Source organism: Crassostrea angulata, chromosome 8 (assembly GCF_025612915.1).
Source record: "Crassostrea angulata isolate pt1a10 chromosome 8, ASM2561291v2, whole genome shotgun sequence".
Classification (NCBI taxonomy): Eukaryota; Metazoa; Mollusca; class Bivalvia; order Ostreida; family Ostreidae; genus Magallana; species Magallana angulata.
In genome coordinates this window covers 21,613,867-21,639,206 of record NC_069118.1, presented here as the reverse complement: position 1 = coordinate 21,639,206, position 25,340 = coordinate 21,613,867, and the positions used below count along the sequence as shown (strand labels likewise).

General features: G+C 32.8%; 2 protein-coding genes across 4 annotated transcripts; both read left to right on the top strand.

Moving 5' to 3' along the window:
• Window positions 1-13,261: 13,261 nt before the first annotated feature.
• Window positions 13,262-16,056, top strand: LOC128160783 (uncharacterized). Its single transcript, XM_052824113.1, has 3 exons — window positions 13,262-13,298; window positions 14,283-14,558; window positions 15,746-16,056. The coding sequence occupies exons 1-3, from the start codon at window positions 13,262-13,264 to the stop codon at window positions 16,054-16,056; spliced, it is 624 nt and encodes a 207-aa protein (XP_052680073.1).
• Window positions 16,057-16,982: 926 nt separating this feature from the next.
• LOC128159939 (uncharacterized) lies at window positions 16,983-24,708 on the top strand. 3 transcript variants are annotated; one of them, XM_052823171.1, is made up of 7 exons: window positions 16,983-17,136; window positions 18,863-18,927; window positions 19,124-19,282; window positions 19,521-19,625; window positions 20,029-20,059; window positions 21,147-21,301; window positions 23,534-24,708. In XM_052823171.1, exons 1-7 carry the CDS (start codon window positions 16,994-16,996, stop codon window positions 24,649-24,651), a joined length of 1,776 nt encoding a protein of 591 aa, XP_052679131.1. In that variant the 5' UTR covers window positions 16,983-16,993; the 3' UTR covers window positions 24,652-24,708. The 3 variants fall into 3 exon arrangements, with proteins under 3 accessions (XP_052679131.1, XP_052679129.1, XP_052679130.1); XM_052823169.1 differs by lacking the exon at window positions 16,983-17,136 and having other exon boundaries at window positions 18,623-18,927; XM_052823170.1 differs by lacking the exon at window positions 16,983-17,136 and having other exon boundaries at window positions 18,624-18,927; window positions 19,108-19,282.
• The last annotated feature ends 632 nt before the right edge of the window (window positions 24,709-25,340 follow it).

Here is a 25,340-nt window from a genome sequence, read left to right as displayed (position 1 = left end):
TTGTTTAGTCAAGGCACAATGCAATACAAGTATGCAACTTGTAGGATTTCAAGGATAGACATGCTAAACAAAGATGAACCTTTTCAAATTTTGAACAATTGTTAAATATGTTTCGTAGAAGATCAATAAGTTTAGTACGAAAAAATACCATCAAAGTGAACAAACCTGAAAAAAATTATGTATAAAGTGATTATTAAAGTTAATGAGTTTTACATCAACCTTTTATTGGTGTTATGTGTATATCAATTCTATTTTTAAATTTGTTGAGATGTGAAACATGTGTGATATAATTTGATGGGCTTTCAATTTTTACAGAAGTCACTCAAGTGCACGATACAAGTGACTTGTAAAGTTTTTAAAGTAATAATTTCATAAGCTATTTATTCCATATTTATATGACCCTTAATATTTTATAATATATAGATGACATATATTTGACACATATACTTGCGTATATATCTAGATTTTATTTGTAGGTATGTGATTTGCTTAATTTTCATTTGAATTTACTTAAAAGAGTGTAAAATGGAGTGATATATTGGATTGTTGTACTTTAATACGTTTAACGAGTTGTTGTAACCCGTCTGTTCAGAATACCTTTAGTACGATATATTTATACCCCCACTTCGAATCAGAATGGCGTAAACTGTTTTATCCTTGTGTTTCTGTCTTTTTGTTTGTCTGTCCGTACCAAGTTTTCGTCGACAATTTCTTCGCAACTATTAATCTTAATCGGAGATGTTTGAAATTTTAACATACTCTGTTAAAGCAGAGACATAAATAACGTAATGTTATTTATGTCTCTGGTTAAAGACTGCAATAGGTTGGATCCCTTTTTGAACAAAGCAGATTTCGAGTTCCTGTTAAATGACGGCTTTGTTCTTTTAGCCTAAATGATATCAACTAGCTGACTAGTGAATTTGTTACAATCGACATTGTTATAATCAACAATTTCTCTTCTATTAGCGGTTTGTTTATGTGAGCAAAGTTGCAAGTCAAGGCCTATAACAGAGTGTGTACTAGAGAATTGAGAAGAGACAGGTGTTGTTTAAACTAAGGTTTGATCATTATTAATCAATTAGCCAATGCAGGTACCCTCAGGGGTTGTAAAGTTTGTTATATTCGATATATTTTTAATATTCGATCTTTTTCATTTGTATTGTATAAACATTCATTTGTATTGAATAATTTTCATTTGTATTCTATAAATTTGCATTTGTATTGTATAATTTTCAATTGTATTGTATGAATTTCCATTTGTATTCTATAAGTTTTCATTTGTATTGTAAACTTTTCATTGGTACTCTGTAATTTTTTCTTTGTATTCTATGGCATGTCAAATATTGCAATATCCGATCTCTTCCATTTGTATTGTATAAGCATCCATTTGTATTGTATAATTTTCCATTTGAGTTGTATAATTTTCATTTGTGATGTATGATTATAGAATACTTACAGAAAATTATACAATACAAATAGAAAATTATACAATACAAATGGAAATTATACAATAAAAATGGAAAATTATAGCATACAAATGGAAAATTATAGAATACAAATTGAAAATTATACAATACAAATGAATATTTATACAATACAAATGAAATGAATATTACAACGTTTGACATGCCATAGCTGTGATCTTCATCGTTTCGCTTGTTCTGTCTTTTTCTATTCCTTGGCATTGATTTAATCAATAAACCACAATAAATCACAAGAATAATAAGTTGATATTCACAAGCTTTTTAATTAAGTTTAATGGCTAAGTTACCATATACACGGGTGTATACGTATAAACTGTAAATCCCTAATTAAACGCAAGGAATTAATATCCGCTTAAAATCGCGAGAAGCACATCTTTCGGATTTTACAATCTCGCTTTAATATTTTCGGACAGATGTAAACTAATAAGACAAATGATGAAAAATCGGTTTTTGCGATTTAAAATTCTCGCGACTTGATGCAAAACGATAGAATCGTGGAATTAAGTACTCGCGTAAAATAAGGAATCTACAGTACAGTGAACTGTACTCAACTTCCCGATGCTAAGGCAAAATTGATAGTTTAAAGTAGGATTTTATGCACATTAGTGACTTAGAATGTCACAGGACCCACAAATCCTACAGAGGCCATGCATCACAAAATGATCACTGACTTGTTAGTGCAGATTTTCTGATAATTTAGATTTTTTTGTTGGTCAGAAAACTTTTACACCGTACATGATGGACGACCTTGACCTTTTCCCACACAGTCTTTACTCATATTGGTGATTAAAACGTTTTGTGTGTTGAAGTACAATGTTTAAAAATTGCTTTCATTCTGAAGTTGAGTACAAAAACCCGTTTATCTTGGCAGTTTATACACGAGTAATTAATCTGAGCTTCAATATCATTGTCTACTTTTTGCCAACGAAGCGGACATGGTCCATTAGTTATAGTTTGAAGGTTTTATTATCCTGGATGTCCATAAGGAACATACATTTCAAATACACTGAGGCATACGATCCTGAAGTTTTGAACGACACCTAAAAATCCTGACCAAAAAGTATTATACTAAACAACATAGTATTTCTTATTCATTAACTTAAACAATCGAACATAAAAGGGTCCCAATATCTGAATGAAGTTGTTAAACCCGTAAGATTTGAAGCATAGGGTTACACTTTGTTGTTTTTTTGTGTAGGATAATTTCCGTAGATTGTTGTGTTTTAGCTTAGTAAAACCCCAGCTATGGTAAGTTGGTACCACTGATCAGTTTGTCCATATTCGGTGGGAACATGTTAATTTCTAAGTCTAGCTATAAGCTCAAAGTTAAAAGACGTACATTCTTTTATTAAGATCTACTTCATTATGTAATGTACAAACTCATATTGGTAAAGGGGAAGAGATTTTTAAACCTTAGTTATAAAAATGTATATAATTAAAAAAAATTCATTTATACGAACATCTATCGATATCGTTATTGTTACAATTTCTAACTTTTTGATCCTATATTTACTATATTTAGCAAATACTAATTCATAAGTTGACATTGTATTTTGTACGTATAAATAGGACTTCATTGAAGTTGCCTATTTTTTAATTGTAAAGACTATGCTGTATTAAAATGCAGAGTTCATACTGCTTTAAAATTGCTTCAATATAAAACTGTTATTAATAGGCCCCCGCTATGTGGGCGCCCTCTAGTGATCAATTTGTCCGTCCGTCCGAGATCTCTTGTCCAAAACATATTTTATCTCCTTTTGGCCAAATCTGGCTCATACGTAACCCACAAAGTGAATTTTGGTAAAGAGTGTGTAGTGACCTTCAACCATGTTTCTAGGTCAAAGTAGAAGGTCAAAACAGAATTATAAGAAAAAAAAAAACATTGTCCGGAGCATATCTTTCCTCTACTTGGTCTAATCTGGCTCATACTTCACTCACAGAGTGCCTATGGTCAAAGGGTGTGCAGTGACCTTGCATGAAGTTTGTAGGTCAAAGGTCAAGGTCATATTTGAGTACGCAACAATTCCTTTTTACAAAGTATACTCTCCACTTGGCCTTATTTGGTTTCTACTTCACAATAACAGAGCTTTTGTGTTTATGGTGTGCAGTGACTTTATAACATAAACCAAGTCAATTTGAAATTCATAGCAAATCTCTTAATAATCAGTTTTAGACCGTAGATTATTTCCCATTAGCTTAATCTTGTTTAGGTTGAACAAAAATGCCTATATGTAAGTGGTAATGAGAATGAATAAAAAAGTTTTATGCCAGCTGTAAAATTTCTACGTTATAGGTCAAGGTCAAAGAAAAATTCTATAAAATGCTTTTCATACTATTATCCATTATTTAAAGCGGGGCCCTTTAACATGATCACCGTCTCAATGTTGTCTAGATACATGTTTGTTGGGAATCTGAAACTTTAAAGAAAATGTAAAACTGTCGTTTTCTTAGCCGTAGGTTTTCAATATACAAGAAAGAATGCTTTTTATTTGAAATTCAGAGAATTATCTGCAGTCATCTGCATTATTTGAGATTCATGTTTATTGACACGAACGTGTACACTTAAAATTAATATTTAATGAAAAATAACACATTTTTATCTGCAAAGTTTAGAAAACTCTTTCATTTGCAATTCTCTGTTCAATTTTGATTGATTTTCACGGAATAGTACATTATCAAATAAATATTTTATGCAGAAAAACATATAGCGTTTTACTTTAAATTCAGAGAAAAATTTATTGTAAATACCTGCACTTAAACTGGTTGATTACACTAAATAATACATTATAAAATGAACATTAAATGTGAAAATTTGTGCCATAGATTAATTTCTTTAAATTGGTCAAACATCAAGTAACATTAAATTTTTAACTTTAAGTTGTCGTCAACGGAGATAAAAATTTACTATGATCAAATGAGTATTACTTGGTCACGTTCCTGACACGTGTTCCGAAAATTTATTATTCTTATGGTTCTGCAGTTCTAAAGTTCAGTAGTCAAAAAACACAAATTCTATATGTTTTTGAAAAAAGAACCACAAAAGGTATCCGATCCAAATTCGGACCAAATTTTTCGAACCTTGAATATCCATCATGTATTTAATACTTTGATATTCATTTAAAGCATTTTCGAGTAGAAAATGATTTACCGAGAGAAATTTTCAAAAATATTATTAACTAAGCAGTAATTAATTAATGAAGATTGCATTAAGGTCTACGGAGACTAGCACATTTCTTAAAATAAAAAAGTAATTACTAGGAATATCAAAAAATGCTTTGGTGGAAAGATGTATTTTATCATTAGAAATACAACAACTATTGAAAATAAATTTTATACTGTGTAGATTTTTTTAGAATTCATTTTTATAGAATAAAAGCAAAGGGGACAACTCTTTAAAAAAAAGGTCATTAATTAGGACACATTTCACTTTTACATATTGATCCTTAAATAGGAAAATTATGTCCGAGTATACTGAGTATTAAAGCCCATACATATCTGTTGTGCACCCAGATTCATTGAATCTGAGGCTAATATGGATCGGATACCTTAAATATATCTTTTTTAAAGTATGATCAAGCGTTACTATACAATGCTATATTTTGTCTTTTAAACAATTTTCAAACAACAAATGTTGCTATTATCTATATGTCTGATCGATACTGTATAAAAAGCTATAATGACTGTCGAACGTAGCAGATGGCATGAAAGGGTTGCGATTTTTCTTTTGTCTTAACTGAGCATCGTAGTTTGACTTTTATGGAGAATGCGCGAGAGAATTACTATAATTTGTATACTGGGTGCAATGCTACAACTCAAGTTTGACCTTGATATCCCCCAAGAGAATATTGTGTATGTATTTCAAAAGACCGGTGGCATCACAATACTCTTCTTTATAGTTAATGTAACACTCACGGCGGGCGCGTGCGCAGCTTCTTTGATATGTCGCGAGAGATCACAATATTTTTTTATAAACTGGGTGCAAGATGTATATATATATATAAAGCACAGAGAAATTCATCCAATTGGAGCTCCACCTTCGCCCCGGCCGGGACTTGAACTCGCGACCTCCGGGACCCATTCTTCAAGCGGTGAGCGGCCACCAAACATACAGTCTAGAGTAAATAAAATTTATTTTTATGCCCCCGCAATAAAATGGCTGGGGCATATAGTGCTACCCCAATCGGCCATTCCGTCAATCCGTCCTTGCATCGTTCTGTCGTTCCGGTATCTTTAACTTTCCGATCATTATCTCAACAACCGTTGCACACATTCAAGTCAAACTTGATACAAATGAATGTATCTTATGAATATATAGGCTGAGTTCGAATTTGGTTCAGGTCCGATGGTTTTTGATAAAGTTACACGTATGCTCCGTGAACTTTGAAAAAATTAAAAAAAATCACTTCCCGATCATTATCTCAACAACCGTTGCACATAGTCAACTCAAATGTGATTTAATGATATATTTCCTAAATAAACGTCAAGTTGAGCTCGAAATTGGTTTCACGTCAATGATTTTTGACAGTTTGTTACTTGAACTTACGAAAAAATTATCAGTTTTTGCTCGCTAACTTTTGAAGAGATGTATATAGATGTTTCTCAAAAAATATTCATACATGTATATTAATGGACCTGAGGTCAAGTTCTTGAAAACGAGGCTAAGCTAGGTCAGTGTCAGCATCAACATAGAGTCCAACGAAAACGCTCTAACTCGTGAATTAACAGTTTCTAAGCGAGACGAAAATCATTGCGTGGCGTTATGTAATCGAAATGCTAGAATTCACCATTATCTCCTAAAAAGCTAGAGATACGGAAGAAAGGGCTCGTTGCTATACGACGCGACGAATGACTTCAGTTCAATGTAGTAGGCAAATTTATAATGACCCATGGACGCGTACTTGACATGCTTATACCGATAATACAAAATCGATAACAAATGTACATGTCTTCTTAGTTTTCACGAACAGTGCATCTTTGGCAATAATTCTGTAGGTTAGATACTAAATGTGAAATGCTTAATCAATGTACATGTATTTGAATTTCCTCGATGTTTATGTTCGTAACATCTGAGCATTTTCTGACATCATATAAAGATTTTTGAAATTAATAATTAACTTGCAGTTTATTTTTTAGAAATGACACTGTCATTTGTTGGAGGCATTTTAATGAATCGAACGTTCGATCCACTTTAGTAAGGAAGTGCCTTTAGATGATGCCGTCCAATTTGTACTCCCACGGACCCAGAATACATCATACAGAAAACCTGTTAGAGAGCGTCACTACTCACCTCAATGTAGAAAAATTCTAAGAAAACTACAACGTAATTTGGTTGACCATTTTGAGAGAACAGAACCTGAGAACTGTTTAACTGACTCCACAGATATCCACAGTCAACATTGTGGTGTTGACAGTGATCATAATGGCAATCCGTAGGTTCTTTTATATATGCATAATATAATTGATCTCCATTTTATGCAGTTAAATTTACAATGACATTTACACATATACTTGTTAATACTAAATAATCATCAATAGACCTGACCTACTGTGTACATAGAAATAAAAGTAAAATTGAATTCAGTTAAATACTTTGGACAATTTTGTTTGTAACCATACTTATTTTGGCCCATTGCATTACCAAGGCCAAATTTTAAATTTTTTGGTGTGGTGTTAAATTTTCTTTTGATAAGAGTAATTCATTTTTCAGAGTGGACAACCACGCAGAATGCCAGTTAAAAGTGGATGAACTTAAGGAAATTATATAGAAGAAGAATGAAGAAATTAACAAACAAAATGAAATGCTATCAATAGATGGGTGTAAATAGTTTCACTTATGATGACGATGTGATTGAATCTTACACCAGTTTTCCTACATACTCTGTTTATATAGCATTTTCATTGCTATGAAACCTACAGCTCCAAAAATGAAAAATATGTATTACATCTAATAATCTTAGTTTTAGAGAAAGACCAAAATCAGTTATACTTGTAGATGAACTGGAAAAATTACTTATATTTCATTTTAGGAAGTATAAACATATGGGAAACCCGAGAGCAAATTGTGCAGAATATGCCACAGGATTTTCAAGTCCTTTATCCAAGAACTCGAATTATAATAGAATGTACCAAGTTTTTTACGGGCCGCCAGAAGGCGGTCCGTTATTTGATATACATTTAGATATTGTAACTGCGTTTCTGCGGGGTAGTTATTTTTTAATAGAATTACCGGGTAATGCATGCTTATTTTCCTGAATTAAAAGTAAATATGTTTTATGCCTTTAAAAATTATTACATATTTTTTTTTTACTCGTAAATGTAAAGTAGGCCATAGACTGTCGTGTTAGGCGCGTTTTATCGAGACTATAATCTATTCGGAAAATTTCGGAGTTTTTCATTTTTTTTTTAAAAACGGTATACGGGGCATACTAAAGACCTGAAACACTAAAGACCTGAATGACATGAAATTTTATATAAATGATATATTTGAATTTCTATGTTCTACATCAAATAAAATTACCTTGTGCGTGTATTTATTGTATTTCCATGTGAAATGTGGTAGAAAAATATCTTAAAATGACACCCATACAAATTATTTACGCAAAAATATGAAGGACCTGAAAAACTTGAATGACTTAAAAATTAGAGCTGACGTGATTTGTTTTTTTTTTCTTTTGAGAACCTCATGCAATTAAATAACCATGGTTATCTTCATTAAATGGAGTGTAGATAAGATTTATAATTCCATTTAGGAGAAAAATTGTCCTGCTTTTTTACTGTTTAAAATTGTGCAGTTTCTACCGTATGAGCATGATCTTACATGTACTTTTAAAATAATCCACTGCCATTTTATTATCTGGTCCCTTGAAATCATATAAACTAATGCATTAAGATTTAATTCAATACAATGCAACAAAAATTAAAATGGTTTGAAATACATAATCTCCATGAGAATAATGACGAGTTGAAATTTGTATTTGAATAATGTACAAATCAATTTGTTCCCCATTACTTCATAATATGACAATGGTCATACAATTACCGTTAGAAATACTTACAGTAACGAACTCGATTCTTAATGATGATAGTAAAATGATAAACTTCAAAACGTGTTAATGAAAATATATTAAAATTTACTATCAAAATGAGTGCAACCAACTAGTTACTTTCTTCTTTGAGGTGTGTTTTTAATGCTTAAACAGCTATGATGATTCAAACAATTATATTTTTGCGGCCCATTTGACGCTTGCGTCAATATGTTTTCTTGTTTTTACTGAAAGTCATCATCTCTTGTTTAGCTTCGAAAACTTTTTCAAGTTATGAAAGCCACAACACTTGGAAGGGTCTTGTTGGAATAGCCCCTGATGGTGCAGTTACATTCATTTCGTTTTTATATGCAGGCTGCATGTCTGATGTTGAAATGAATGAATCCTGTGGACTTATAGATCTCTAAAAATGTGGTGATGAAGTAATGGCTGACAAAGGTGTTGTATTGAATAATATACTACAAGATAAAGGCATTCAAAGACGTACTCCCCTTTTCTTGTTCAAATGAACAGTTTAATTCATTAGAAATTCAGGAAACCAGGAAAAGCATGATTTAGGAACCCTGTGGAGAGACATATTAAGTGTGTTCAAGAGTACAGGCTTTTGAATCAGTAGTGCCATTATCTATTGCAGGGTCCATTAATCAGCTGTACATAATTGCTATCATTTTAACCTTGTTCACAGGACCAGTAATAAAACAAAAAACTTGATCACTTTCTTTTTTCTATATTGTTATTACCAGTAAATTATCTAGAAAATATCAAGCTTGTCCTTGATCATGTTACAGAATCAATCAAACTCACTTGTTTCTGGGTGAACTTCATCATCCAGCCAAATGAAAAAAGTCACACCATTCTACCTCTGTAACAGGTATTTGCATTTAAACTTGGTAATAATAATTGTCATTTTTTTTTAATTTAAGCATCATCTATTCGCTTAAGACATTTCACATCACTCAGGGCTTCAAAGCTTGGGCACTTGATTTTTAGCAAACCGTATATGGTGGATTCCTTGACGGACGGTACACCTTCCTATCTGGGGTTGCCGCCATCCAGTGATAATAGGGGCTAATGACCACAACAGATGTATAAAAATCGACACCGTTATCCATAACCTACCTTTCAAAACAAATTACAATATTATTATTCTCTCCTGTCAATGTAACTTGCTACATTTCAACTTTTCAGCACACCTGTGTTACATAAGATATAATTACGCTTTTTGTAGTTTATTTCCTATATATATAATTAAATAACTTTCATATGCATGTACCTTGCTATATTTTTGTGCAGCGGTGCTTTCAAATTCTAAGCCTCGTTTCATTGCTGCTGTTTGAACATGACAAAATGTAATCAGTCTTTCTGCAAGCTCACTTCCATCTTCAAGAAATACAAATTTAATTTAATCTTTAAATATACTGCCTATATACATACTGTAGCACAAAAACATTTCAAAAGTAATATAAATTTAAAATCATTTGCACTTTTTTTCCTATTAGTTAAATGTACACTACTTATTTTGAAGACATTTCCTAATGTGCACAAATACATATTATTTGAATAACAGTTCAGTAAATCTTAATTTGGTGTTCCACATATGAAAGTGATTCAAAGCTATTGTAATTATTATAATAAGATAGGAATGAGAAGTGTCTAATTTCTGCAAATACCTGCTAATCTTTTTGCTATTTCCCCTGCTGAAGAAGCTGTGATCCTCTTCTGCCGTACTTAATTTCACTTTAGATCCTTGGATTTGTATCGTATACCCTGTTAAATTTCTATACTTTTTTTCTCTGTTACTTTAAGTGATTCAATTTTCTTTAATTGTTGGTATTTGAGCTCAAAAGGAATGCGGTTTTTCATTATATTTCTATTGGTAAGTTTGTAAAGTCACTGTTGTCATAAAATTAAGAAGAAATCCCTTAGTGATTAGTAAATCAATGTACATAAAAAATGTCATCAGGTGATGATAGAGAATTGTAAAGTGTTGACGTAATATCTTTTGTTTCACGGTTTGAATTGGAGCGGTCATAAGCTTGCACTTCAATATTGTCTACTTTGTCCCCGCGCAGTTGTATTACCCTTGGAATGTGCCAAGTTTGAGATATTGACGTTTTAGCAATATCGAAATTTTGAATGTACTTAATGTCGAACTGTTTGTAGTATGCAATTTGGTACAAGAGTGCTTTATCATGTCCACAGTTCCCGTTTTTCAAAACCAGTTCTCTCCAAGTAACATTTTCTGGAATGACACAAGAGCAACTGGCCTCTACTATATCACTTTTTTGGAAAATAACTTTTACATCATGTGGATTTTCACTTTTCTTCTGGGACCTGTAACATTTTGCTTGGCCAAAGCTACCAAATGTGTCTGCCTAAACTGCAAAAATGAATAAATAAATTATATAAAATATAATAATAGAAATTAATAATAGATATAATTAATGATAATAATTGCTAGGTCAATAGATGCTCAATTGAGGACAAGATCCACCCCCCCCCCATTACATACCCCTGGGCCTTTTTAAGACTACCTCATAACTTGTCTTTTGATATATGTTCATTTCTATATAGAAATCCATCATTATCATTAATATTAAATGTAACTTAGGGCAATGATGTTAATATTGTTTAGTGTTTACAAAACTTCGAAGTAGTCCATATATTGAGCTCGCTGCTTAATGATCATCAACAAGTACCACGCATAGAACGCACGTAACAGAGTTATGCCTCTTGAACTCATAAGAAAATGAGTCATTTTCAAGGATTTATAACTTATTCTCCAATTAAACTAATGCTAATACTAAATTTGACATTTGCAATTTTAGTCACCTGCGGGGACAATTGTGTCGTTACAAAGGGACTGGCCCCTCTAAATTAGGGTTAAATGCGCTTTAAAGTCTTTCTTTCACAGCACTTTACTGAAAAATATTTTGTAATATGTTATAGAAGAAAAAATGTTCATCGTACAGTTTTTTAACTATGCATTATAAGGGAAAAAATCTCATGAGTCACGTGATAAGGAGATTTCAGGGGTCAGAAGTCTAAAACTTGGACCATTTATATCTCAAAAAGGACAGATATTTTCAAACAAAAAAAAATATAGAAAAAAAAATGCTTAAAAGAATATTCTAAACAACATTCAACCATCAAAATTTCGAATAACGGCCTCGATAGGGAGATACGGGGTCGGCCCCTGAAACGTTCTTTCTTAGATAGCCCAAGAACGGTAACGAGTTCCTTAACACTAGTTGAACACAATGTGTTTAAAATTGAATTACCTTTCATTTGATATCAAGAAATAGGGGGATGGCCCCTAAAACTAGAGACCTAGATGGGTCTTAAGTCTTTTATGTATGACCCTTTACTGAGGGATATTTTATAATACTTTATAGAAGCAAATATGCTTAAAAATATTTAGAAGTAAAAATATCTGTTTGGAAAAATCATTGTCTCACCTTTTTATAACGTACATGTAATAAGGAGTATTTTATTCATTACCTGAAAGTGTGTATGTGTGTGTGCGGGGGGGGGGGGGGGGGGGGGGGCTAATTCTAAAATGGTATCGATACTTCATCTTATCTAAAAATAAAATGAAAGAAAAGACGGAAGTCCTATACTCGTTACGAGATCGTATTTAGTTATAATAATCATCATGTTTTGCACATTTTTATTGATAAGAACTGGAAAAATCATTTTTTATTATTAAAAGACCCTTTTGTTTCAGTGCCTGTCATTTAATTGACTCTATCACTCCTTAGATTGTAAAGAATTTCATAGCACACTTATTAGCTGATTTCTTTTTGGCAACAAACTAGCCTTTATATGGCAAATAAAAGAAAGTATGTATTTGTTGATCTCATAAAGTTTCAGTAAAATTCACAGGATGAACCGCTGCCATTCCGTCAATTGAATGACTGAAAGGTCTGGAAAGGTGACTGAATGGCACAGCTATGCCATTCAGTCGCCTTTCAGTTAAATGTTTGTTACCTTTTAGCTGACTGAATGGCAGTAGTTCATCCTGTGATTTTAAATATCAATGAAAGTAAAATAAATGGTAAAAGTATTTTAGCAGTTTATGTTTACCAATAATGCCCGTAAAGAATAAATAATTAAATGCTAAGAATGTCCGGGTTTTTTTTATTTGGTTTCTTGTCTGAATATCACTGTTTATATTTTTCTTTGTGCTGGGAATTTATCATCTCTTTTATCAAGTGAAATGCAGTTCAGATGTCTCTGGCCCTGAAAAAGTTAGTTCAAGCTACAGATATTGCTTCTGATACATCTTACATAAAATTAAATTTACCTGTCTCTCTATTATATATTGAGTTTGTTATAAGGAAAATAGAAAAACATAAGGATAATGGGGCTCAGGTACATTGACGAGTTTTTTTCTATTATGAAAACTAAAAGACTTTAGTCTGTTTTTTAATTGGGTTTTTTCAGAGCACATCATAACTTCAAAGACTCATTGACTCCTAGCTATACATTATTGCAACATTTCTTTATGTTGTGCAAATGGGGGATTTTAGTGTACTCCTAAAGTAATACCGTTACTTTCGCTTATGCACGATGACCAGAAAAATGAGTGGCTTCTAAATGCAGCAGAAAAAGTTCTAAATGTTATTGAGCTAAAAATATAGTTTCCTTTCAGGCCACCACCGATGAAATGAGGCTCTAATTGTCGAGATTCGAGTAATCTTAAAGCTATAAAGTCTGAATATTTCTGTTAATATGCACTATGTGGAAAGCAATATTATAATAGGGGATGGTATGTTTTAAGATCAAAACCTATTTAAAAGCAGTAATGCAGAGCAAAGGAAATTAACTGGAGTTAACGTTCTTTTTTCCTCTGGGCAAGCTGATGCACTCTACAACGACTTACAGACTGTATATGGGTGATTTTATTAATACATTTCTAAATCTGTGTCTCTTAAAATACAGTAAAAGAACGAATGAAAAGGATAATGTCATTGGAGTAAACATATTTGATATTTATCCAAACAATTAATATACAACCAAGGAAAGTTAAAGTGAGGTAGACAGACACCGATAAAAGAGTGGCATGTCTTCTTTTTTTTTAATTATTAGTCGAAAAATTCGCGTTGTATTAAAAACTCATATAGTCAAAAAAGTTTCATTTCTATAAAAAAGAATGCATATCATAATGTATTTATCGAAAGAATATCTGTCTAAAAAGATGGACCAAACGGTACATACATGTATGTACATGTAACTATATCTTTTTATTTGTTTTGAAAGACCTACATTCGTATTGATTTTTTACAGCCAATAAAATCCATGATGGTTTGAAACTCTTAGTATTGAGATTTTCATTGGCAGATGCATCAGGATGCGCTTTAAGGAGCTATAATACGTAGTCTCTATCAAGTTGTTGGTAAGTTATCATATTTTATCAACTTGAAATTATTTATTTACCCTCTTTAGGACGCGGAGGGAAGTTGCCACATGCAATTTTTTTTTCTTGCATATTAGTGTTTGTCACTTTGATAAGACCCCGCTCACAAGATACCAGTTTACGGCAGTACTCTCAAAAGCAATAGTTCGTCTTAAGTTACCGGAGAACACAAGATACAAATCTCATTCCTCTCGAATTGGAGCTAGCACTAAATTGGCATTGCAAGATTTTTCTGCGGAAACGATTCAGAAATGTAGAAGATGGAAATCTTCGTGTTTTAAGTCATACATTCGTATACCAAAATTCTAATTCATAGGCTTTGCTTATATATTGTAGACAAACAAAAAGTGTGGTTAGTGGGGTCCTCAAAACTGAAGCATGCTCAATTAGAAGCATTTTTGAGACCTGGAGGTCTTCACCTGAACTTGAAAAGGCTCAATATTTCATTATGGTGGCAGGGGTACAGTGGCCTGAAATTGTCTCAAGTAGAGCAGAAGCTTAAAACACTTGCAAAGGTGGGTCCTGCACCTAATGTCATTTTAATACACTGTGGGGGAAATGACTTAGGGGAGACTTCAATTAGGAAACTCAGGCTAGTTTGCATGAAGCTTTTGTTACATTAAAAGTTTAAAATCAAAGATTTTTAAACTTATCTATAACAATAGATTGTTATAGATAAGTTTAAAAATCTTTGATTTTAAACTTTTAATGTAAGAGGTTAACGATTTAAAATTTACAAGCTGCTTTGAGAACTTAAGTTTAATTTTTTTTCTCTCAGATTAATTACGCAATTTAGTTTATATAAAAAAAAAGGAAATACTGTGAAATCATTATATTTCGTGGTTGATCAATTTTCGTGGAATTCGTGGGTACCTCTCACCCACGAATTAACATTCTCCACGAATAAAAAAATTATGCCTGTTATATTTCCTTTTGTAAGTATCAGAGAATACACGAAATTACGTCCCCATGAACCTGGAAATTTAAAGCAATCCACGAAAATTGGCCCCCACGAATTTTAATGATTCCACATTAACCCCAAAAAAAAAAAAACAAAACAAACGGAGATGCTTTCATGTGATAAAATGTTAATCCTGTTGACACTAGTCATTGATATCTTCTTTACTTAATCTCCAAGCAAATTAAATAATTGTTGGACAATAGAAGTGTGAAATTATCGTAACAGCTATATGTGTGAATGTTTACTTTTCTGGCATGCCATTACTATCCCTTTGTCATAAGAAAAGCAATGCCTGTCAAAAAAATTAATTGTAAGGGAGAATGTTTTAAGATCGGGAAGAGAACGGTTGGGCTAACTGTGCTGGAACCCCGCACGTTAGTGGAGTGTGTGTGATATCGGGCTAACTGTGCTGGATTTCCGCACGTTAGTGTCGATTTTGTGCAAAGAATTATGTCGGACTGTCAGTGCTGGAATCTCCGCACGTTATCAATTTGTTATCTCGGAACTCAGAGAATCGGTTTTTATTGGAATACCATGTACCTTTATTTCATCAACCTAAATACAACTTGTTGAACTTTTGTTTCGTTTTGGAGTTTTTATTCAGCGTAAACTTGAGCGAATGTAACGAATTGAGCTTTCCCCTGAATTCACCATATGGATTTTAAGAACGTTTACATTACAATTTACAGTTTACAATACAAATCAAATACAAGAAAAGTTTGTGAAAGTTGGGTAGTATTTTTAGTAGAAAGCCGATTGGCATGCTACCGGGCTAACCGTAACTTCACGGAAAATTCGCGATAGGAATTTTACTCTTAAAATTCATTGGTGAAACTTCTTCAATTTATTCAAACCAACTCCCCACATTCTACGGTCATTTGGTCTTGCATCCTTCCACGCATACAATGGCGTTATTCTCAAAACTCTCGTGCTATGGAATCACAACGTAAACGCCTTAATTCTTGTACATCCAAGTTGGCCTTGCGGTATGACAGCGCAATTATCCGCCATCCTGATATAAAGCGTGACTCCTTGTTTTTCTGTAATGGAGTACACTTGTCAAAATTGGCTAATGCTGTTTTTCTAAATACTCTTCAGGGGGGTCTTGAGGCTATCCTAACAAAAGGGCATGCTTGTTATCCGGTTTAGCAAGCTCACCCTAGGGCACGGTTGTAAGTTAAATCCGCTCATACCACCACCCATATGGTGGCAGAGTTCCCAATCCCTGAAGCACACAACCGAATGTAGCATTATCTTCCGGTATACATGTATTAATTATTCTATACATGTACATTGTCTATCTCGATAACAACTACGTTCTGTCTCTTAGGACAATACTAGTATACTAATAAAGAATTGATAGCCAAAATATATAGATTTATTGTGAATATCTGCTTTACATACACGTTTTCAATCTGCACAATTAATCAAAATAATATATCATATGATTTACAGTTTTAAGGAAAAGTTCTTTCATATATTACAACTTATGAAAACTGTTAGTATACTGTTCAAACCTCTCCTGCTATATATTTTGATACTTTATGAAAACCTCCATCATGATGTTAACTTTTATCTAAGATTAAATAGACTTCCCACGCGTTTAAAGATAGGACCCCATCCTCTCCAATGCATGTAAAACAGAACAATATATGTTGCGCCTGGTTATCTATTTAATATGCAAGATGTGGTGCAATGTAATTTTTCATAAAGATCTCGTATAGATGAAACTTGTTTTATTTGTACATAATTCATCTCACTACAATAACTACAATGTCAGTTTCCATAGTTATATGTAATTATGATTAATTGACATTAGGTTAATGAGAATTGTAAATCTTTTTGGGTTTTAGACATTTATTTGGGATGCCACTGAAACACAACAATCTAGACACACCCAATTAACATCGTCGACATATTCAAACACCAATTTCATCATAACTATAAAGTCTTTCAATCATAATCATACATGTTATTTCCAATATATACATGATATTCAATTTGGTTTCATGCTTCAAATACCTTATACATGCACATGTTACATTTTTCAACAGGGAGGACAATCGTTCCTGACGTCACTGACCTCATGGATAGAACATGGCGTGTTTCTGACGGGAGCTCGATGTTTCTGAGTTGCCGACCCGGGGAGCCAAGTAACGGTTTTGAATACTGCGTGATGACACAGAACGATATAAAGCGTAATGCTCTGATACCGTTTATATGCGAAAGGCAACTAAATATATAAAATGTTATTCAACGAACGTTAGAGGTGTAAAAATGTTCATTCATTTAGGTCGATTCATTTATCACAATAGTTACTGTATTTACATTCAATTTTGGAAAATAAAACCAGTTGATGATTATTTTGTTCACAACATTTGATCAAATATTCGTTAGGTAAAAGTAAAATCAGCAACAGTTCATTTTGTTCAGACAAAGCTCGATTCAAAAGACGTAATCCTATGCATCTTGTAATATGTGATTTGCTAGATTGTACTTGGAATTTTATTCAAAGGAGTGTTAAGTAACATGTAAGAGCAACTGTAGAAACATAATATTATGTAAAACCTAGGTTCAGTAGATCGTATTTTCAATTAACCTTTAATTATTGTTAGCATTGTGTCCTAAAGGATTATTAGAGCTGTATCAATATGTAGTTATTTCTGTTAAAGTTACAGTATATTATATATTATGTATGCCTGTGTTAACAATTTTTTTCTTTTATGAAAATGCTTTTAAAAAAAATATCCTTATCTAATCATGCACCAATCATCACCATGTATTTAGTTTTTTCCTCACAAGTGTGGGACTAGAGACGATTAAAAAAAAATTCCCGTTTTGGCTTTTGGCTTTTTTGGCCTCGCCAATAAGTTCCGGAAGTGGAAAAAAAATGAAATTGCTAACGTACGACGCACGTTGGACGACGCACGACGACGGACGGGGGCCATTTGTAATAGGAGTGACTCAAGTGACCAAAAAAGTATATTGTAATTAATCATTTTGATATCATGTTCTTCCTTATAGACACTGTAAAGAACTTCTTTTTTTAGTTTTTAGAGGGGCAAAAAATAAAAAATGAAACAAACCTCATGCACAGTTATAGCAAAAGAACAAACAGATGACTGAATAAACTTTAAAAACAAATAAGCTCTAGTTTGTCTATCATTTAGTATTTAATTTTGATTAATTTTTAAATTAGATCCTCAAGTTATTTCTCCAAACATTAATATTTATTGAATATCGTTTTTATTTACTTTGCCGTTGAACATTTGTCAGTTTTATTAAAAAAATCAAATGCTTAAATTGTTTAAACGGAATTTCCGCTCCAACGATAAACATCCTTAAGAATATACAGGAAGTCCCAAATAAGGGAATGGATTGGTTGTAAACACTGTGCAGTGACCTCAAATTTACCCTTATCCCTTGTTATCACGTTTATAGTTTTAGGTATTTCGTTCTTTTCTTTTCTTGCCCTATATATGTTATGGTATTCGCCCTGAGTAACCCCCCCCCCCCCCCCCCCTTACACACACACATACAAACAAGCGTTTATATACGATTTTATATTATTTTTCCCACTCTGCTATATATCGTAGGTACATTACCACTCCACTTTCTGTCAGCCCTCAAACGCAAACACACACACGCAGGCTGTCTACTAGACATCGAATTATGTACACTGTGAGTTTCAAGGAGACGAAAAAAAAATCAAAACAGACCCACTTTTGTAAACATGTTAACCTCGTGGTCTAGCGACCTTCGTTTAGGCATTATCTAAATCATGGATTGAACTAAAAGTTGATAAGCGAATGATAAAGTGTATATTTTCTGAATCAAAATTCAAGGTTTATTTGCTCATGTTAGATGTGTGGCATTTCTTTTATAAATGTATTAATAAGTGTATTTTTAAAAAGCCAGTGTATCTGTGTATCTATATTTATATCGCATTTTCCAGTCCTTGTTATAGAAATGCATGGACTTTAAACTCTTATATTTTGATTCGGAGATTCAACATAAACTGTAAGTATTTGTGATATACATCATAATATATAATTTTATTTCAGATCTTATTTATCGTGAAATTAAAACTCTCTTTACAAACTATAAATTATTTCTGCATTACTTAAAAATAAATACGAATATCTACAGAAAAAGGTGTATGCTTAAAATGCATGATAAATTGATAATGTATCTTTTCAGTCAAATAATATTTCAGATATCGAAATGTTTAACATCATTAACACATCCTGTCCCTACAATAATTGGGTCACCACTGCCAGAGAATCCTGTGCTGACCCAGATAGATACCACTGTTTGACTGACGAGTACTCTCGGCCGGGATGGATATGCACGGATCCAATATGGGTGGAAGCGAGTAAGTGACAAAAATCCTGAAAGTCTTATGAATGTATGAATATTGAATGACCTTTTTTTATCAAATTTAAAATTGATATGATATATACATGTATCAAAAAACAGTTCAGAGACTACATAAACAATTTAAACAATTTACCTTGTAAATAAATTATTAGTAATCATATTTGGTATTTTTTTATGTTCTTTAATATTTTCTTTTACAAAATAATCCATAAAAATGCTCAAAATAATTCCAGACAGATGCCCGGAATTTAACACCGTTGCAAACAAGATGGATTCTGCGCCGTGTTCTGGAAACAGTTGCCCATTTTCCATTTACAAGTCATCACTGAATCACTTATGTAAGCACTATAATTTATAAGTACTGGCATGGGTTATGCTTTACACCAGTTAATTCTTTTTTGTCAATATTTAACGCGATTTGGAACGTTCAATGTTCAATAAATGACATAATAGTTGTATTTGAACATACAATGCTGAGTCATCAATAATTAATGTAAATTTTTGAGTTGTATAATATAATTATATCTAAATATCATACATCACCTTCCAAATCTACATACCACTCTTCCTCTTTTGTTCATGCAGCTGGGTGTCTATGTATATGTGCAAAATAGCCATTACTCATCATGATATTAAATCAGCAGCATTTTTATTAGGCAGTAAATTGCCGGGGTCGTTAGAAGTATGCCATGCATCACGTATAAATGAATAACAGCTTAAGTTTTTCATTGCTATTTTTAGATGAAGGCTGCAGAACAGCAGTGCTTGAGATGTGAGTACCTCACAGCAAACTACTTAGAAGCTTTTAATAGGCATAAACTCAAAAAAACTAAAAAGTAACGTTTTGATTGACCAACCAGATCAAAGTAGACGGAGTTAAGAAATTTCTGCTTGTGAATTGAATGAGAAAGAGAGAGACGAAATCATTGGAGTAAATTATAGGTGATGTAGATCATCTTTTGTTAAACTGGCAAATGAATTGAATACATGTATGTATCATGTATATCCTTGATGTAACTATAAAGTGTTAAGAAGTAAGATTGTTAAAATTTCTTTGGCCGTTGACAACAATGTCTACAAAAATTAATGACGTCATGTCAAAAATAACCTGGAGAAGGCAGGTGCTAAATATTCAAAATGAAAACGGATGTTGATAAATGAATTCGTTTAGATTTGGGGAAACCGAAATTAAAACAATGGCGAGCATATTCGTCCGGGGGAAAAGTTGTAATATTGAGATAATTTTCAGTTATATGCCAACGTTTCTACCAACAAATTGCGACCTAGACCGCGTTTAATTCCGGGAAAGTTCGAAAAACTTTGATTAGAATATTTAAAATACTCGTATGCTTTACTTCAAAGTTTTTCAGGTGCATTTTATGGAAAATCCGTAGTCTTGGACTCTTCCATATGAGCATGTATTCATAGACTCTTTGCCACGGGCCAAAGAAATCAAAATTACTATCTATAACAATATATGACACAACATACGTTAATTTTTGTAACTTTATATAACTAATGATGTCATCTGCATCACCTTTAATTAACCCAATAAACCAGTACACACACACACACACACACACACACACACACACACACACACACACACTCTCTCTCTCTCTCTCTCTCTCTCTCTCTCTCTCTCTCTCTCTCTCTCTCTCTCTCTCTCTCTCTTTGTCGCGGGTGGTTATGTCTCAACTATACTCTAGACAAGGGCCAGTAAAACTTCTCCGTAGTTCCCTATTTTAGAGTTTTGATTATCTGACAGGCACTAGTTTGGAATATGCATATTTTTTTTTTTTTTACATCTTTCGTCATTCATATGTTTTGAATTAAAAACAACATTCATTTTACTTTAGGACCACGCACTCAAAGTCACTGTTTTCCACACTGACGTCGAGAGATAAAGAAGAGGTCGGCACATCTAGACTTGCATTAGCTTTGGGGCTAACGTTTGGTATCTTAGTACTTTGCATAACAGCTGCTGCTATTGTCGCGGTTTTATTTTGCAGAAGTGAGTAAATTGATAAGATTTATTTATACGTGTGGTGTATATTACCCCTTGTGATAAACTTTGCAATATTAAACGGGTGATCCTTAACAAATACTTCTGGCCCGAACTATTTTTGGCATAGCCCCTCGCTTCAACGCTTCAGTGACCTATTTTCTAAGATTTGCTAGTACATTCAACATAACTATATCTATTACAAAAATTGTTTAAAATGGATTTTGTCAAAGGCTTAAATTACAAATATGAAGGAAAGCACATAACTGCGTAGCATAGGCGTCGAACCCAGGCTATGAGGGAGAGGGAGGGCTTAGCCCTCCCCCTTTTGCTTGCAAAGTGATACATAATCGTCACCAAAAGACCTTTTTTTCTTGTTTGTCAAGATTGTTTAATAAGTTTAGCCCTTTAAACTTTCATTTTGCTTTGTGTAGTTTATGAAACTGCACATTACGTTAACTATCAAGGACAAGGATCAAGTTCAACCGGACGACGCGATGAAAACAGAGCGTACTGGTTGTGTTTATATATAAGAACTTACCGACATAGTGTTTCATAAGACTTTTGATTCCACCACCAGTACGCATTCTTATTCACCGTTTTCAATCTCGAATCATCAGGCTGGTGTTTGTGTTATAAAAGATCAACAACTGTTCCTCGTTCGAGTCAATTCAAACTAACGAGCATTCGCAACTTTGTGTATGTCAACAAACCTGGTCATTCAAGTCTTCTGATCAATATTTCCATTTAATCAAATGAATAAGCTCTAAGAATAATCATTTAGAGCTAAGAAATTATTTCAAAGTTGTTTTCAGTGAAACATTACATTACAACAGTTAGCTTTATCTCAGAAATGATGTACTAAATTGTATTGCGCAAGGTCACAATAACCGCATAACACAACGTTGCATCATCGTTTTAATCTTTGAAAAAAAAATCAATTGGGGTCATGTAAAGTACTGTCTTCATACTATAAATCAAATTGTATGACATAAATAGAACATCTTTAACTGTGTGATTTTATATTTGCTTTATCCAACTCGTTGAAATGGTTATATTCGCTCGGCAAGCCTGGCGAATATAAACATCATTTCAACCCATTGGATAAAGCAAATATAAAATCACACAATATAGATATCCATTATATACCGTATAACGGGTAATTTTTACTGCTGTGATTTTTTACGAATTTGTCATAAAATAGGATGATTTGAATATTTACGCGTTATATTTTTACGAATTGGACATGTCCGTAAAAATTAAAATCATCTGTGGTATTTATGATTGTGTTTATACTTATTCATTTAACTTTATTTCATATGTGATATACACTTTCCTTATTCCTATTTATCTGGGTATCATCATTAATGTACATCATGTGCTCGTCTCAGTTCGATTTACCGGGGAAAAAAAGAAAGACAACTCCATTTCAAAAAATTTTTCTCTCTCTCTTTCTTTCTCTCCAAACCAAAAAAGACATCTAGCTACTAACGTGTCAATATACGTAGTTTTAAAAAATACTCACGACTGAATGAAAGATCTGAACTTTTATCCTCACGTGATCAAAAACGCTCAAATACACCTACATGTACATGTACAGCCGTCAGGGACTGAGCTGAAGGTCATGAACATTACTCTCATACGTACGATGTAGAAATTTACGTGCGGTGTTTTTTTACTTCTGTGAAAATTTACGCGTTTAATTTTTACGGATTTATAAAACTCGTAAAAATTAGTAAAAATTAGCAGCACGTTATACGGAATCTATCAAATGAATTTTATTTCATATTTATTGCAATAACCTAGCTGTCGTTGAGACTTACTTATATGTAGTGTTTGTTTCCTATGAATTCAATCTTTCATTAAGCATACATGTAGGTCGATCAATATAAATAATGTTTCAATATAATTACTGTTTTCCGATGAATTCAAATTTTAAAAAAGCATACATCGAACAATATAAATAAATGTTTCAATATAATGATAAACATTAGGCCGGAAAATGAAATCGATTATGGTATAACATTACATGTCGCATAGGTAAAACCAAAACTTTCTTTCTGAATTAGGAGATATAAATATCATTTCACTTTTCAAAACTTAACGGATAAAATCATTTGGAAACATACTCTTTCTGGTCTATACAGGTAGCATACACAACTTATTTGATTAATTTGCTGCTTTTTAAGATATCTATTGCATTTTGTTTTAAAACATATCAATACTATTTGTTTCATTCAGGGAGAAAGAAACGCAAAAGCAACGAAGAAAAACCAGAAGAACAGAAGGAGATGTTAACATTAGATGACGAAAGAGCATTAGCGCGTACCAAAAGGGCATTTCAAATAGGAAAATTCGTTGTGTTGAAAGGAATACAAGGTGCGGGGAAAACCTTTTTGGCTGAACGTCTTCGTGAAGAATGGACAAAACAGAACGCAGACGTTAAATGGATGTCTGAACCAAAATATATATCTGAAATATCTAAAGAAATCGGTTATTGTATTCTGGATGACTTATTTTATGAACTTCAATTAGAGAAAGAGGTGCTTGAGGTAAGAAACATGGTGGACGAATTATATGAACGCGTGTCTCTGAATGGAGATAGGAAAATCCTTCTTATTGTTACAAGTTTAATCATGGACAGATACCCGTCTCTCTTTGAAAAAGACCATTATCAGAACATGATTGATTTGGATCATCTATGCACCGAGGATCGAAATGAAATTTTAGAAATTCACATGAAACGAAATAACATTGTACGGGCTGGTGAAGACTACAGAAATGAAAAAAGTTCAACAACCAAAATGAGCGAAGAGAATTTTGAAAGAGCAACGGCAACTACAGATTCTGATATTGTTAAAGGTCGAGGCATCGGAATGCCAGCGTCAATTGCTTTAGCTTGTAAATTAATAGAACAAAACAAATTTAATGAGCAATTTAGTAGATGGATGAAAACACCAGTGTCGTGGTTGATTAGTGACCTAAACAGTCTAATAAATGACAAAAGACAAAAACAATCAAGTATTGCTTTAACAATGGCCGCTTTTCAACCCGAAGAACTCAGCCCCGACACTATCAATTCTGATCTTTTGAACAAATTAATGAAGCTCGAAAACTGTGATTTTAATAGAAACTCTCTTATTGCAACATTAAAAGAACTAAGGACATATCTAGAAGAAAAAGATGGTCATTTTACATTCCAAGTGCCTGTTGTGAGGAAGGTTCTATTGAAAATTATTTTTCATAAATATCCGGAACTTATTACATGCTGTGATGAGAAGATACGAAAACGACGCGTGTGTGATTCATTACCTGCAGATATTTACGGAGAATATAGAAAATCTTTCTATATCAAATAAACTAAATATAATTATGAATAGTTGCAGTGCGTTAATTTCATTAATAAAGTGGCTTGTTTGATTTAGATTGCATTTTACAGTGCCAATGTTTGGTTAGATTATAATAATTTAAACTGAAAGGTAACTTATTCTAAAACACTTCTATAGCGTTTAGGAAAAGGATAAAGATCCCTTCCATTAGATCCCCCCTTTTATATATTTAAGAGGCGTGAAGAAAACAAATCCCCACCCCCCACCTTGCAAAAATGAGGATCTGTTCTGTTTTTCTTTGCTGACAAGACAAATTGTGCGTTGAAACAATTTTTTTTCTGAGCAAAAATTCGAATAAAGCGCAAACTGCCCCAAGTTATGTTATATCGTATTACATAGGTAGAAATTAAATTCATTTCTTAAATATATTTTAATTGCATGCAATCACAGCTGTCTACAAGAAGTAGACTTGACACAAAAAGACAATATATTTATGTACAGTAGTAGTTGAAGAGTTGTAGGTTAATTTTACAGAAACTGTGTTTAGGTGTGTCACAGAGCCCCTCTGATCATGAATATGCATTGACATCCTCTTCACATGACAACTACTCTAGAGACTGTGGAAATAGGAATACACACAGACGTTGGTATGGCTGAGAGGACTAAACTACTCAACATCAAGGAGAAATCACATACCCCTGATGCAGTTTTAAGAGGTT

Excerpts from the sequence above, each read along its gene's own strand:
- LOC128160783 (XM_052824113.1), top strand. The coding sequence starts at position 13,262 with ATGCACTATGTGGAAAGCAATATTATAATAGGGGATG. Across the intron at positions 13,299-14,282 it reads CAATATTATAATAGGGGATG|ACAAACAAAAAGTGTGGTTA; the intron begins GTATGTTTTAAG and ends TATATATTGTAG. Across the intron at positions 14,559-15,745 it reads GCTAGTTTGCATGAAGCTTT|TTCAATTTATTCAAACCAAC; the intron begins TGTTACATTAAA and ends TGGTGAAACTTC.
- LOC128159939 (XM_052823169.1), top strand. The coding sequence starts at position 18,717 with ATGATAAAGTGTATATTTTCTGAATCAAAATTCAAGGTTTATTTGCTC. Across the intron at positions 20,060-21,146 it reads AGAACAGCAGTGCTTGAGAT|GACCACGCACTCAAAGTCAC; the intron begins GTGAGTACCTCA and ends ATTTTACTTTAG. Across the intron at positions 21,302-23,533 it reads CGCGGTTTTATTTTGCAGAA|GGAGAAAGAAACGCAAAAGC; the intron begins GTGAGTAAATTG and ends TGTTTCATTCAG.